Source organism: Drosophila virilis, chromosome 3 (genome assembly GCF_030788295.1).
Source record: "Drosophila virilis strain 15010-1051.87 chromosome 3, Dvir_AGI_RSII-ME, whole genome shotgun sequence".
Lineage (NCBI taxonomy): Eukaryota > Metazoa > Arthropoda > Insecta > Diptera > Drosophilidae > Drosophila > Drosophila virilis.
In genome coordinates, this window is record NC_091545.1 from 25,260,165 (window position 1) to 25,275,007 (window position 14,843).

Genomic DNA, 14,843 nt, shown 5'->3' on the forward strand with positions numbered 1-14,843 from the left:
CACATTATAATTCGCAACAAGTTTAGGCTGTGGCACAGCAAAGCTGCATTCTGTTCAATTCAATTTATATCCCATCAAATAATTTGTCAATAAAAAGTTGTTTAAATCTTGTTGCATCTCAAACCAGGTCGTAACTCAATTTCAGGCATGCCTGACAAATCTGTGGAGTGCGTTGTTCAACACAAAAAATACACACATGAAACGATTCGCAACACTTTTCCCACTTGCTCGTATTTGCACGCACGCGCCGCTTAGAGATAACGATAGCGCGAAAAGAACTTAAACCAATACAAACTCAAATGAAAAAAAAAATAAAATAAAAACAACTGACAAAACGGTAAGCAAATATTTGCAAAAAGCAAAATGCAGCAAAAAAAAAAAAGAAAAAAAAAAACAGTGTAAATAACAAAAATACAAATTAAAAGAAAACGAACAAGAGGTAGGCCAGAGCAGAAAACATGTGTATCGACTTTTCACACCTCAAATGTGGAATTTGCCAGCTTCGAAGCGAGTCGAAAGATAAAAACTTGAAAGCAAGCGCGGGGGGGGGGGGAGGGGGGGGTGTGTGGTTCGCTGTTTGAAGGCAATGCTAATTTGCAAGGCCGTTCGTTATCGCTGCTGCTGCCGGAGAAATGGAACACTGAACTCTACAAATTCACATAAGTGTAGAGTTTACGCTAATTATAGACTCTACATTGCGTTGCATTAGAGCGCGGCATGATTTAGTTCGTTTCAATAGTTGGCAACTTACAGAACTCTACAAATGCACGTAAGTGTAGAGTTTAAACTCTACAATGCATTGTATTGGAGCGCGGCATGATTTAGTTCGTTTCAATAGTTGGCAACTTACAGAACTCTACAAATGCACGTTAGTGTAGAGTTTAGACACTACAATGCATTGTATTGGAGCGCGGCATGATTTAGTTCGTTTGAATAGTTTCAGAACTCTACAAATGCATTTACGTGTAGAGTTTACGCTAATGTTAGGGCTTACATTGCCGTGAATTGGAGCTAGGCATGATTTGGTTCGTTTCAATAGTTGGCAACTTAAAATAAAATTGTTTTAGTATATTTTCCAAATTCATGAACATAATATTTATTTTGTTAAATGTATATATTTAAATGCCCATCTTTTGGCAACTACATTTTCACTTTATGGCGGGACTTACCCTGTTTAAAAAAAAAAAACAACAGTAACAACAACCGTGTCAACTGTACACAATCAGCAATAATTGAATTGTGCAGCCGTTAAGTCTGACTGCAATTTGTACGCCCTTTTTTTTTTTGTTTTGCTTTGCACGTTTGCCATTTTTGTGCTACGCGACATTTGTCACGTCATTTTCACATGTCGATTTCCGCTGAACCTAACCCAACTTTTGCCCTGCACTCCGCCGTAAGTTGGGGAAGCACTTGAGTTTGATAATAGGCAGTATTTAGAAGGCTTTGACTTTTGGCGCAATCAAACGAATTGGCACTAGAAAATGTACTTTATTCTTGTTTATTGACACACTCGAAGACTGGCTGTAAACGCTTATCATAACCTTACCCAACACTGGCTCTGTACAGTTAACGATAAAAAGCAGCGTCTGTTCGCATCGTAAAACAAATACGGGAAGTCGGTTCCCCTCGAAATAAATAACGTTAGATTACCGAGCATTATATCAACTTCTTAATGTCTTAGATTACGTGTAATTAAATGTGATGTAAAGGTTTTTATGGGCACGCTTTGCTGTCCACTTGGCTCTCATATGCTCTGCCTTGCCATTAGCTGTTATTAAAATTGAATGCCTTCATTTAAATAATGGCAAAACTAAAAACATTTTGCATCTGCCAACGCGATGTTATCGGGACACACACCTTTTGTGCGGCACACTCCAAACGCAGTCGTTGACAGCTGCGCTTTGGGGAAGGGCGTCTGTCGTAGTCGGCTTGTGCGAATGTTGGGCCTGTTTATGTTACCTCATCAGCACGTACCGCAGAAGTCGCACAACACGCAGCGGCTCGGGTTACCACCTGAGAGCTGACAGCCAGGTGCCCTGGTCAGAGCCACGCTCCACGCTCCACGCTGCACGCGGCAGCTGCGTTTGACTGATTGATATTGGGCGAGCGCTGGCAGTCGATCCGGTTCGCATAGTCCCACATTGGCCAATGCAGCAGTCATTCTTCTAAGCCGCTAAGCTGCATCAAATGTTCGTTAGTGAAGTTGTCCAAAGCTGTCCAAAGCCAATTGTGGGCCGACGACGACTCTGGCGTCGCCGTGTTGTGGCGACGGCGACGGCGACGTCTGGTCGGCGGCATTCCTTCAAGCGAATTCTACCAGAAAATGCTGTCCAGCTATAGCTCGAGATGTAACCATTTATCTGTCGCTAGCCGCATTCGTATGCACTTGATCTATTGATCTTCGTATTTGTTATGCCAAATACGTGTAAGCACAGTGGTTGCCGTGCTTTGCACAGTGGTTTGAGTAATGGAAACACCGAAAATAAATTTCGTTCGACAGTCATATGATATTACTGATGTTAAAACAACTTGGGAATTATAAGAGAAATGTGCATGTGCATATTTTAAAGAGAATCAATTATTTAATTATGTAATTAGATAATTGATTATTTCATAAGATATTTATTTCATTATTTGATGATAATTTATTATTTAATTAGAGACTTAATTATTTAATTAGAGAATGAATTATATAATTGGCGAATTAATTAATCAAAGAGAATAAATTATTTAATGGGAAATAATTATGTAATTAGAGAATTGATTATTTAATAAAATATTTAATTAGAGGGTTTATCTAAAGAGAAATAATTATTTAATTATTGAAAGATAATTAGAGCATTAATTATGTAATTAGATAATTAATTTATTACTTAGAGAATTGATTATTTAAAGAAAACAAATTATTTCAAGAGAATTAATTATGTAATTACAGAATTAATTATTTTACTAGGGAATTAATTAACTATATAAAAAGAATTAATTGTTTATCTCCCACATTCTGCCTATCTTTTATTATTTTTCACACAATTTATTCCAAGCAATGAATTCTTTATATACTTTTATTACCTCGGCTCGTCTAACGGCTGCTTATCTTAATTGAACTTCTTCCAACGGTTGCCTAATGTGGCACTAAAGCCATAATTCCAATTCGTTCATCTTGCTTAGAGCCCACATGCGACGCCTACAAGCGCAGCTTAGTCAAATGTCAGGCGAGTGGCGACCACTGTGCCTGGGCAGGTATCTTTACCTGTTTGCCTTGCAGTTCAATGCACCGGGCAAGCGGGCAACCAGTTGGAAATTATGACAACTGGCCATGTGGCAGGGCTGGGCAGGGGAAGCATCTAGGCCGCGGCTTGGACTGGGCAGTAATCGCTTGTGGGCCGAATTTAGCTGTTACCATTGCCGCATTCGCTTGGATATATAGTTGGATATATTTGCAACATTTTATCGACTCTTTGCAGAGACACCTTGTACCGCATGTCTTTCGAGCTGGAGCCGCTGGAGCGGGCCAGCTGGGAGGCGACGCCTGGGAACGTGCTGCTGTGCCAGCAGAAAGGCCAGTCGGATCGCTGGTGTCGCAACTATGTGCGCGTGCTCCACAGCTACGGTGAGAACCAACTGTACGCGTGTGGGACGAACGCCTTCCAGCCGAGCTGCTCGTGGCGCCAGGTGAGTGGTCGTCGTCGCCGTCTCTGACAGCCCAACAACTGCCACAAACTGAACTCTCATAAATAAATATATGGTATATTTTGTAATTCTTATGCAGATGGAAAATCTGAACGTCACCCAGTTTGATGATGGCGTGGTCAAGTGCCCCTTTCATCCGCAGGCGAACAGCACCAGCCTTCTGCAGTCCAATGGCAACATGTTTGTGGGCACATCCGCAGACTTCTCCGGCAGCGATGTGGCCATTATACGCACATCCGTCCAGTCCAACGGGGTAAGTTTATCTATAAATATAAACAAATATAATTGCATTCATATAGATATGTTGTATACATGCATATGATAAAGTTATCTATTTCCTGGCAAACATCCTGTTGCAACTCAATCCTGCTCTCTAATCCCTTAACTTTATTTTCCGCCAGTTGCAAATTTTCATATTCTATTATTTTCTCTCATTTAGTTTTTGAAGATGTGCTTGAAATCCCAAGCCAAAATTATAAAAAAATAAATTTGAAATCGATTGATAATGTTTTATTTTTAATCGATGTATGCTTGTTATCGATTGTGGTTGTCAACTCTTATCGATTGCGCTTGTCAAAATTAATAGAAATCGGTTTTTGAAAAGAGTATGATAACAAAAATGAAATACTTATATATAATTGAGAGCTTGCTCAAATGTCCTTCTTCAAACTAATATTTAAGTAATTCAAATGAGAATATGATATATGGATATATGGATCCTCCTGGCTCTCACCTTGAATGAGACTCGACTAAATCCCATCCGTTTATTATCTTTTCGGCTCTAATCCTATTCGATCTTATAGTCTTTTTTTTTAACCCGCTTCTCTTTGATCTTCTAGGAACGCAAGCGTTTCCTGCGCACCAAGCAATACAACACCAATTGGCTAAATGGCGCCCAGTTTGTGGGCAGCTTTGAGGCTGGCAACTTTGTGTACTTTCTGCTGCGCGAATCCGCCGCGGAGCACATGAGCTGTGGCAAGGTAAGAGATCGGCTCAATTGGCAAGCGATCGAGTTATAACATATTCCCATTTCTCTATTTAGGCGATCTACTCGCGCATTGCCCGCGTCTGCAAGAACGATGCTGGCGGGGATCAGGTGCTGCGCGACAATTGGACCTCGTTTCTTAAGGCGCGTCTCAACTGCTCGTTGCCCGGCGATTATCCCTACTACTTTGACGAGATCCAGGGCATGACATATGCCGAGTCGGAGCATGTGCTCTACGCCACCTTCAGCACGTCGGGGTAAGCGACGAGAATAGCCTGTTGCTCCGGCATCTAATTAATATTCGCCAAATTTTCCTCAGGTCGAGCATCTTTGGTTCCGCCGTCTGCGCCTACAATTTGAGCTCGATTAATGCGGCATTCGAGGGCGCCTTCAGGCATCAGGAGCACGCGGATGCGCCATGGAAAACCGTAAACACGCCGCAACGCAGCCAGTTCCAGTGCGCCAGCGGTGCAACAGCCTTTGGCCATCTGCTGGAGAGCTCGCGCTATCAGCTCATGGATCAGGCGATACAGCCGATTGGTGCGCAGCCGCTTTATCATTCCCGCCTGGAGCGGTTCAAGCACATTGCCTTGGACATTGTGCAGACCCGGACGGAGCAGTTGCATGTGCTGTATGTGTCCAGCAGCGACAACCACATTAAGAAGCTGTCGGTCAAGTACGGCCAGCAGCAGGGCAGAACGCAGACGTGCCTGGTGGAGATGTGGCAAGCGGACGATACGGGCAGCAGCATCCTGTTGCACATGTCCTACCTGAAGGTCACGGAATCGATCTATCTGGGCACGGATCTGGCCCTCACACGCATACCCGCCCAGCGCTGCAGTCGTCATGTCTCGCAGTCCAGTTGCCTCAATGCCATGGATCCCTACTGCGGCTGGAATGAGCTCGTCGAGCGCTGCACGCCATTCGATCCGGCCGGGCAACAGCCCTGGCTTCAGCCAGCACAGTTTAGCTGTCCGGTGCTAAATGCGCCCATCGATGGCGGCTGGTCCAGCTGGTCGCCATGGGCCGAGTGCCAGCAGCACGAGCAGCCGGACAGCAGCTGCTTGTGCCGGCAGCGCAACTGCAACAATCCGCAGCCGCAGCACGGCGGCGTTGCCTGCGAGGGCATCAGCACCCAGGTGACTAATTGCACACAGCACGGCGGCTGGACTGAGTGGTCGACGTGGTCGCCCTGCTCGCAGACGTGCGGCATTGCCGTGAAGACGCGTCGTCGCACTTGCGGCAATCCGCGACCCGCACACGGCGGTCGCATGTGCCTGGGACCCGAGCATGCCGAGATGTACTGCAGCCACCTGCCGCCGTGTCCCGTGGCCAAGCCGCCGCCCGTTGACGGCGCCTGGGGTCCCTGGGGCGAGTGGAGCGAGTGCAGCGCCCAATGTGGTGGCGGCTTCCGTATGCGCCGGCGCGAATGCGACGATCCCAAGCCCCTGAACGGCGGCATGGACTGCCCCGGCTGCCGACTGGACTACGAGGACTGCAATATGCAAAGCTGTGCCGAGGTGCGCAAACTCAGCGCCTGGACACCCTGGCTAACGACGGCCGGTGGCAATGCCACGGACGCGCATGTCGAGAAACGCTATCGCTATGCCTGCCGAGCGACCAGCGCCGATGCCAGCTCGGTGCGCATCAGCCTGGCCAAGGAGGAGACGCGCAATTGCAACCAGGACGGCAGCTGTCAGCGGCACAACGAACATGACAGCTCGGCGGAACCCGACTCCGAATGGTCGCCCTGCAGCGCCAGCTGCGGCGGTGGCACACAGCTGCGTCGCCGCGGCCACAGCACACAGAGTCGCGCCTGCAATCTGCACGCTTGCCCGGCGGACGAGCAGCCGGACAATAGCATTGACAATCAGTTGGAGCACGAGTGGAGCTGCTGGTCGGAGTGGTCCAGCTGTTCGGTCACCTGCGGCCTGGGCGTGCGCCGGCGCACACGCAAATGTCTGGGCGGCCACGAGAGACTCTGTGCGGGACGTGCGCTCGAGGAGCAGCAGTGTGCCATGGTGCCATGTGAAGGTAAGCTAGCTTAACCAGAAGTTGGAAGTGTAGCTGACTCATGTCAATAATTGCAGACTTTCTCGGCTGGAGTGAGTGGAGCGAGTGGTCATCCTGCTCCAGCGATGGCATACGCCTGCGTCATCGCCGCTGTCTAGTGGAGCAGCCAGCGGCTGCGGAGTGCCGCGGTGCCGAATTCGAGAAGACCGCCTGCGTGCCGGGCGAGTGTGAAGGTAAGCTTCAAAGTAGCACCAATATTTGTACGGATTTCATTAATGCAGCCGACTTCTCTGCAGAGCTGCAAAGTGCCTCGAGCGCAACTCTGCCCATTGTCATTGGCTGCTTTATGCTCCTAACTGCCGCCTGCTGCCTGGCCACATATCATTTCACACGGCGGCGTTGCCTGCAAAACGTCGAGGAGGCGCTTAACAAGACGACCACGACGACGGCCAGCTTCGACAGCTATCCCAATCAGTATTCCAGTCTGCCCACCAAGGATGTAAGTGCTTATCCGCGAGTCTCTCCATTTGCAGACCAAACTAATATGCCTAACTTGCAGTACTACGATCAGCGACCCAAGCGACAGTCCAGCTTCCGCATGCCCGCCAAGACAAGCAACTTATCCGTTGGCGGCGGCGTTGGGGGCGGCGGCACGCTGAACCGGAACAACATGCACCACAACAACACGCCCAAGGTGCTGGCCAAGACCTACAACGATTGCGAGACGGGCACGCTGAAGCGTCAGTCGGCGCTCAACAATTGCCGCACAAACATGGACGATGAGAAGTTTTAGCCAAGGATCTGAACAGCCCCGAACAACCCAAGTGCCATTGTTGCCTTGTGCAATCCGAATGGATTTGTTGAACCGACAACGACGACAACGAACACATTTTGCACGGCCAGCCTGCAAAGACGTTCCTTCTCTGACTCATATTGAGTCCTTTTATTAGCCTAGTTATAGATTAAGTTAGTCTTTAAGTCTAATCGATATATTTCGGGTAAATAGTTTGATCAAATTGTGACATTACTTGACTTTTATGTGTACAAATATTATTTAATCAAATTATTTACCTGGACCGCAATTACAATGTAATTGGCTTTTAGTGCATATGAAAGCGAGACTGAAATTTAAATTTTTCTGCGGAAATTTGACCCATCCCAAATTAATGTTGTCTAGCATACGTGTTAAATACGTATAATTTATCATCGTGTTAAGTTCTATGTTGTTAAGTTAGCACTTAGGGCTTAAGTATGTTAAGTATAAACTTTTTATAAAATATAATTTGAATTTTACTAACCAACCGGTTATTATGCTTGCTTTGCCCAGGTGTCTTGAACAGATCCTGAGAATCATCCCTATTAAAGTTCATTTTCGATCCAAGATCTCATTTTTTACAAATTCAGAATGAGATGAAATTTCAGATTTTACTTTGTGGTTTGTGTCTTATCTATATTAGGAGTTTCCGTTTTTCCGAATGGCTTGAGTACGCTCTATTTTTAAAGTTGCCTTGCCGTAGTGAGCCACGCATCACGAAAGTAGGCAACATATATTTGCGTGGCCCGCCACGAAGTATGCAACATTTTTGGACTGAAATAAGTTCTATAAGGGTTGATCTTATAAATTCGTATTTATTTTATTAAGCAAATTTAAACTTAATGTATATTTATTACAACTATTTTTTACATGCGTAAAGAAAATGAAAGAATACAAATTAATTTTTTAAATTAATCAAATTTCCAAAGGCAATAAATAGAAACAGAGTTAAGAGCTAATTCTAAAATTAGAAAGTTAAGATTGTGATTCGAATTCGTTTCAACAAAGGACATTTACAAATCGGTCATCTCCTGCTGAGATTCGTAGACGGCACTGGCGCCGGTTCCGACTCCGTTTCCGTTTCCGATTCCGACCCCGACCCCGACTCCGGCGCTGGCCAGCTTGCCAGCGCATTGATCCTCGCTGGTGATGCGCGTGAGGAGCTCGGCTTGGATACGCTTCAGGACTTCTACGACTTCGCAGAGGACACCACTTTGGGCCGCCTGTTGCATGGCCTCGTTGGCATCGACAAGCGCCTCATTAAGTGCGCCCAGCTCCATGCGCGCCTTGGCCCGGGCATAGTAGCCCTCGTAGCTGTGCGGCTTCTGCAGTATGGCCTGCGTGGCCAAATCTATGGAGGCGTCAAGTTCCTGTAAAGCAATCAAAGATTAGAGAGAGAGAGAGAAATGAATCCAGAGCGGGGCCTAACTTACATTCAGTTTTCGCTTGCAGCGCGACAGATTCAGCAGCAGATTCGTGCGTAGCTGGGCAAATACGGCATTCCGCTCGAGCAGCTGCTCCAGGCCGGAGATCTTGCGTAGCGCATACTGATAGCGATGGGCGGCGTCCTGGAAGCGATTTTTGCGGTACAGCACATTGCCATCCTCGAGCAATTTGTTGAGCAGCACCACCAGAATCTCCGGCTTACCCATGGCCATGCTCCATGTGGTGGGTCCCAGCTTGGCGCCCTTGCGCAGAAACACCTGCACCGCCTGTATGTTGCGGCAGGCGATGGAACGATCTAGCGGCCGCATCCCGTGCACATCGATGTGCTCCAGATTGGCGCCCTGCTCCAGCAAATAGAGCACCAGACTGGCCGCGCCCTGATACGCAGCCAGATCCAAGGCGGTGCGTCCCTTGTGATCCTCGTGCTGCCGATTGCAGCCGTGCTCGATAAGGCACCTGGCCGCTGCCAAATGGCCACGCAGGCACGCCCAGCTGAGTGCAGTGAAACCCTCATGATCCTCGGCCTCCAATGTGGCGCCACGTGCCAGCAGCAATTCCAGCAGCTCCAGATGTCCCTCCTCGGCGGCGATCATCAGCGGCGTTTTGCGTGCCTGACCCAGCGGCTCGTCGAGCAATGCGCCGCGCTGCAGCAGCTGCTCCACCACGCTCCAATGGCCCTCCTTGACGGCCAGCCAGAGAGCCGTATAGCCCTGACGATTCCGTGCATCGATTTGGGCGCCACGCGACATCAAAATGTTGACCGCATCCGTGCAGCCGTGTCGTGCGGCTGCTGTCAGCGCCAGCTCGCCGCTGCTCGGCTCCAGGCCGTTCACATTGACGCTCAGGTCGTCCAGTTCGTGCTCGTTGAGATCCAGCAGATCCTCGAGTATTTTAACATGCGCCTGCGCAGCCGCACCAATGAGCGCCTGCTGCAGAGCCAGCGAACGGCCCACATCCTGGGAGCGGGGGCGCGGCGACCAGTCGCAGGCCAGCAGATACTGCACTACACTGAGATGACCCATGCGTGCGGCATGGACTAGAGCGCAGCGTTGCGTCGTGTCCAGCTGACCCAGGCTGCTGCCGGCGGCAACTAGGCGGCGCACCACATCGCAGTGGCCGCGCATTGCGGCCAGTATTAGGGGCGTGCAGCCCTGGCTATTGGTCAGACCGACATCGGCGCCAAACTCCAGCAGCAGGCTCACCATGGGCAGGATGCCCTCGTGGGCGGCAATGCATAAAATGGGCGCATCGCCCATATAGTCGGTGCGATGATCCGGCGAAGCGCCGGCGAGCAGCACCAGCCGGGACACCTTCACATTGGGACTGTAGACGTTGCGCAGTGCGCCCAAGGCGGCAGAGATGTTGTCGGCGGCGCCGGCCAGCCAATAGGATTGCAGATCACGCGGCGAGAGCGCCGCCTGGCTGCTGCTATAGAGATGCGCCTTGAGCATGTGATGCCCCAGTTCGAGCGTTAGCTGCGGTTGGAGCGGCGCCTGCAGGCGAGAGAGCCGGAAGGCGATGCCCGCATGGCCCAGCCGGGCGTCGCAGAGAAACTTGCTGGACTCGCCCTCATCCCGGCGCATGAGCCACTCGCGCAGCGAGCTGTGAAAGAACATGTACGTGTTGTCCAGCCGCTTGATGAGGAAGCCGTCGAGCAGCTTGAAGCGCTGCATGAACTGCGGCCAGCTGAGCGGCTCCTGGCCATGCTGCAGTGCCTCCATGCTATAGTAGATCTCGTCCAGCGTGAGCGGATAGAGTGCGGCCAGGCAAACGTTGAGTATGGGCGCCGTCTGCTCAAAGCTGCGCGCCGTGGGAAAGCGCAAATTGAAGTGCAGCAGAAAGATCTGGGCCAGCGAGACAGGCAGCACCTTGTAGCTGGAGGATTTAATTACCAGCTGGCCGCGCGAGATCAGATCCAGTATGAGCTTGGCATACAGCATGGAGCCGCGACTCAGCGACTGCAGATGCGACACGAACTTGGCCTGCGACTGGGCCAGCTGGCCGCCAATATTGTGCTGAATCTCCGGACAGTGGGCGATGCGTGCATTGATGTAGTCCAGCATGTCCTGCTGCAGGGCCTGGCTGCTGGCCCAGCTGTCGAGCGTGAGCTGCGTATAGCTGGGTGCCTTGACCAGCTCCAGCATTTGGGTGCGCACCGTGGCGACCAGCTTGAGCCAGGCGGGAAAATGCGGCGACAGCTGTGCCAGGAAGCTGGCTATGGTATGGCCATGATCCGGCCGATGGTACTCAGCCTCGCACAGCGCATCCACCAAAATGACGGCCACCTTGGCGGGTATTTTGCCAGCGCGATGCAGCTGAGCGAGCGGCTCCAGTATGGCCAGGCGCATCACACGCTCCGCATCCGCAATGCACTCACGCACGCTGAGTATGTCCTGGAGATGCGGCTCTGAGAGCAGATAGTCACGGTAAGCTGTCAGCTGCGGCGCCTGGCAGAGCTGGGCGGCCAGCGAGTGCACAAAGTCCGGCACCTGGCAGGTGAGATTCGCGTCCGCCTGACAGAAGTGATAGCCGACCATGTGCGAGGCCAGGCCGCGCATGCGCTCGTTCTGTGCGCCCAGCTGGCTATAGATGGCATCCGCATCCTCCTGCTGTTGCGCCTGCATCTGGCGCCGTCCAAAGCACGAGTACTCCACCAGCTGCAGACAGAAGGCGGTCTTGCCCGTGCCCGGCTGCCCATTGATGAGCACCACGCGCGTCTCCGTGCCCAGCAGTATGTTTGCCAGCTGCTGCACCAGCCACTGCCGGCCCACATACGGCGGATCGGGCTCCTGCAGCGGCACCTCAAAGAACAGCGGCTTCAGCGCCAGCTGCACTGCCGCCAAGGCCGCTGCTGCCGCCGCACGCTTATTGACGGCGCCGCCCGTTCCGGCTGCTCCGGCTGCCGTGCCCGCGGGCAACTGTTGGGCGCGCGTGGAACGCCGTGCGGCGCCCTTGCGCATCTTGCCCGGCACTGGCAGCGGCAAAGGCTCGTAGGGATTATCCTGCAGGGCGCAGCCCATCTTGAATTTGCCGCACAGGCTCAGCGCGTCGTCTTTGTGGGAGGTGGCCACCGACAGCTGACTGCCGCTCAGCCCGACGCTGGCCAGCTGCGACTCCGGACTGATGTGCTGCGAGGAGCTGCCGCTGACGCTTCCATTGCCGCTGCTGCTGTTCGCCGTGGTGTTGACCCCGGCGCTGCTCGAGATGCTGGTCGACTGCATCGTCGAGTTTCCATTGTGGTCGCCGCCGCCGCCACCTCCGCTGCTGCTGCTGCTGCTGCTGCTCGTGGTTGTGTTGGTGTTCGTGTTGCTGTTGCTGTTGTTGTTGTCGTTCAGCAACAGGCCCAGGCGGGCGCGCAACTGATCCTTCTGCTGCAGCAACGAGTGCGGATGGTGCTCGATGCCCAAGGTGTCGCTGCCTGCAGTATAAGGCAAAAGTATGTGGGTGAGTACCATCAAAAATACTGATAAATTACTTATTATAAACATGTAAAAATCGTGCAATTAAAAGGGAGGTGATCGATAAATATAAAGAGCAGCCACATTAATAAATAACAAATTTGTGCGTTTAAAAGAACATCTAAAAATGTTAAAAGATCTTCCTGTTATTACGAGAAAATGGTACAGATTCACATTAACAGTGTCACATTTTAGCATTTATGTTAAACGTCTGTTGATCAATAACATGTAATGATAATGTATAGATCGAGCATAAGAGAGGTTAGAATTGTATGGGTGCTGATCAATAAATATAAAGAACGGGAATGTTAATAAGTAAAAAATATACGCTTTTAAATGAACATCTAGACTTTAGCTGTCGCGTATTTAACTCGCAATAGCATTAACAGTCTCACATTAACAGTTTCATTTTAGCATTTATGTTAAACGTCTGTTGATTAATAACATGTAATGATAATGTAAAGATCGAGCAAAAGAGAGGTTAGAATTTGATGTGAGTCGATCAGATTGACAATTATTATAATTATTTAATAAAAATGATAAAAATGTGTATAGCTTAAAAGAAAATTCCTTTTATAACGAGTTAATTTGATATCCTCCTGAAACTCCAAAATGGATGCAAAAAAGAGTTATGTTAAACTTAGTGTTGACCAATCGATCGGTCTTAAGTTGAGTAAGACGTTTCTGTAAATTTATTGAAGAGTTAGTTCATAATTTTGGAAAAATTGGAAATTGGGTTTAAGTTCGTATGGGTATATTTTAATTTCACACAGACAATTTCTAATTAGCTAAATAAAAGTGTTTCTCTGAAAGCGCTGATTCGGATATCGCAGTCTATATATTAACGAATTGGTAAATCTCAAAACAAAAATGTCATGCAAAATATTCAAAAAGTAGAATCGAGCCAAATTGAATGCCATGCAAAATGTACAACAAATAGAAGAAGTAGAGTCCGGCGAAAGTGGACGCCATGCCTGCTAGTTGATTAAGTCCCGCTTCGCTTGAGTTAGATGAATTGACGCTCCACAGGGATTTGATCAGAGATTTGATTGAGGTGCCGGCCAAACTGAGCCGATTCAGTCGATTCTCGCTGTTGGCGCCATGCTCCGCGGATGTCTTCAGATTGTTGTTGCTGAAGTTCTTGCGACGACGTCGCGTGACCGCCGAATCCGAGCAGGTGGAGGTATTCAGGGCGTTCGACTCCTTGCCACTGCCCGTATGCTGGCGACGATGATGATGATGATGATGATGATGCGTATGATGATCTAAAGGATTACGATTGGCGCAAGCGGAAGGGTATAAGAAATGTGCAAAGCTTATTTACCAACTAATCTTGTTGTGCTTAAGAGGAACTGAGTATGTGTGTGCATCCCAACACCTGAGCTGGATGTGGCTATGACTAGAACTTACCGCCCGACAGCATCGATGCTGTGTCCAGCGGACAGCCACCATTGGAGGCAGTGCGTCGATGTCCGGTTAGCGCGCTGCGCAGATTCTTGTGATTGAAGAAACGCCGACGCGTTGGCGGCGTGGCAAATGCCGGAGCCCCATTCAGATCGCAGTACGCCAAATGCATATTGTTGCTGTTGTTGTTGCCAGTTGTGTGTTGCTGCTGCTGCTGCTGCTGCTGCTGCTTGGCCGGGCCACTGTGCTGGTGTATGTCCACGGTGACGGTGTGTGTGTTGCCAGCGATCCCATGGCTGTTGCCATTGGCATTGCCCGTTGCACGCGGCAATTTGCCAATGCTCGCATATCGTTGATAGTCCGGCGACTGCGACTCCTGACGATGCTGCTGCAATGTGAATGAGGAAACATGAGCTGACAGCGGTCTACAACTAGTGTGTGTGTGTGTGTGTGTGTGTTGGGCTTATCAATGATGAAAGTTCTCCACGCGGTTCACAAATATTAAACATGCCAGACTCAGACCCAGACCCAGGCCCGGCCAGACCCAGGCCAGAGCCAGGCAGAATGCGAGCGCTAAATAGAAAGGCGTTGCGCATTGATTAGTCATATGTTTTTTGAGTGATCTAAGCTCCAGGGTGTGGACCAGGTCTGTGAGTTGGAAAGCGCAGCAAGACCTTAAGCTAACAAGACAAGGGAGTAGGGAATAGAGACAGAGCGAGAGAAATGGTTGGAATATTGAAAATAACTTCTAAGGTTCATGAAAACATGTCGAGAAAGGAGAAGCTGCTTCTCTCACAATTTTAAGCATATCTTAAAATAACTCTTGATGAATCAGTTATATGTTTCGTTCCAACTTAGATCTAAAGAATAGAGACTATAACATAGAGATATTCAGGAAAGCTTTGCGAAAACTCTTCTGTCTCTCCCTATTATATAATATAGCTCCTGAAGAAGCTTTCAGACGAGGCTGTGCCTGAGTATAAAAAACAGTTTCATTGATTGTAATATATTTTGTCGATAAGTTGAGAATAGG

The 14,843-nt window shown here is 49.3% G+C and overlaps 2 protein-coding genes across 11 annotated transcripts in view; one reads left to right on the forward strand and one right to left on the reverse strand.

Moving 5' to 3' along the window:
• The window catches only part of Sema5c (Semaphorin 5c), a 43,831-nt gene extending 35,846 nt beyond the window's left edge, over positions 1-7,985 (forward strand). For both annotated transcript variants that reach the window (XM_015176054.3, XM_002048475.4), the window contains 8 exons: positions 3,465-3,672; positions 3,770-3,943; positions 4,530-4,670; positions 4,733-4,932; positions 4,995-6,709; positions 6,766-6,921; positions 6,985-7,187; positions 7,248-7,985. In XM_015176054.3, coding sequence (XP_015031540.1) covers positions 3,465-3,672; positions 3,770-3,943; positions 4,530-4,670; positions 4,733-4,932; positions 4,995-6,709; positions 6,766-6,921; positions 6,985-7,187; positions 7,248-7,481 — 3,031 coding nt within the window. In that variant the 3' untranslated portion in view covers positions 7,482-7,985. The remainder of the gene's footprint in view (positions 1-3,464; positions 3,673-3,769; positions 3,944-4,529; positions 4,671-4,732; positions 4,933-4,994; positions 6,710-6,765; positions 6,922-6,984; positions 7,188-7,247) is intronic.
• A 349-nt stretch (positions 7,986-8,334) lies between these two features.
• Positions 8,335-14,843, reverse strand: part of rols (rolling pebbles) — a 66,016-nt gene continuing 59,507 nt past the window's right edge. For 4 of the 9 annotated variants that reach the window (XM_070208627.1, XM_032434069.2, XM_015174929.3 and 1 more), the window contains 3 exons: positions 13,817-14,198; positions 8,936-12,366; positions 8,335-8,872 (listed from right to left, as the gene is read on the reverse strand). In XM_070208627.1, coding sequence (XP_070064728.1) covers positions 8,516-8,872; positions 8,936-12,366; positions 13,817-14,198 — 4,170 coding nt within the window. In that variant the 3' untranslated portion in view covers positions 8,335-8,515. Of the gene's footprint in view, positions 8,873-8,935; positions 12,367-13,380; positions 13,672-13,816; positions 14,199-14,843 lie in introns of all 9 variants that reach the window. The other 5 variants (XM_070208628.1, XM_015174933.3, XM_032434071.2 and 2 more) reach the window with 3 other exon arrangements.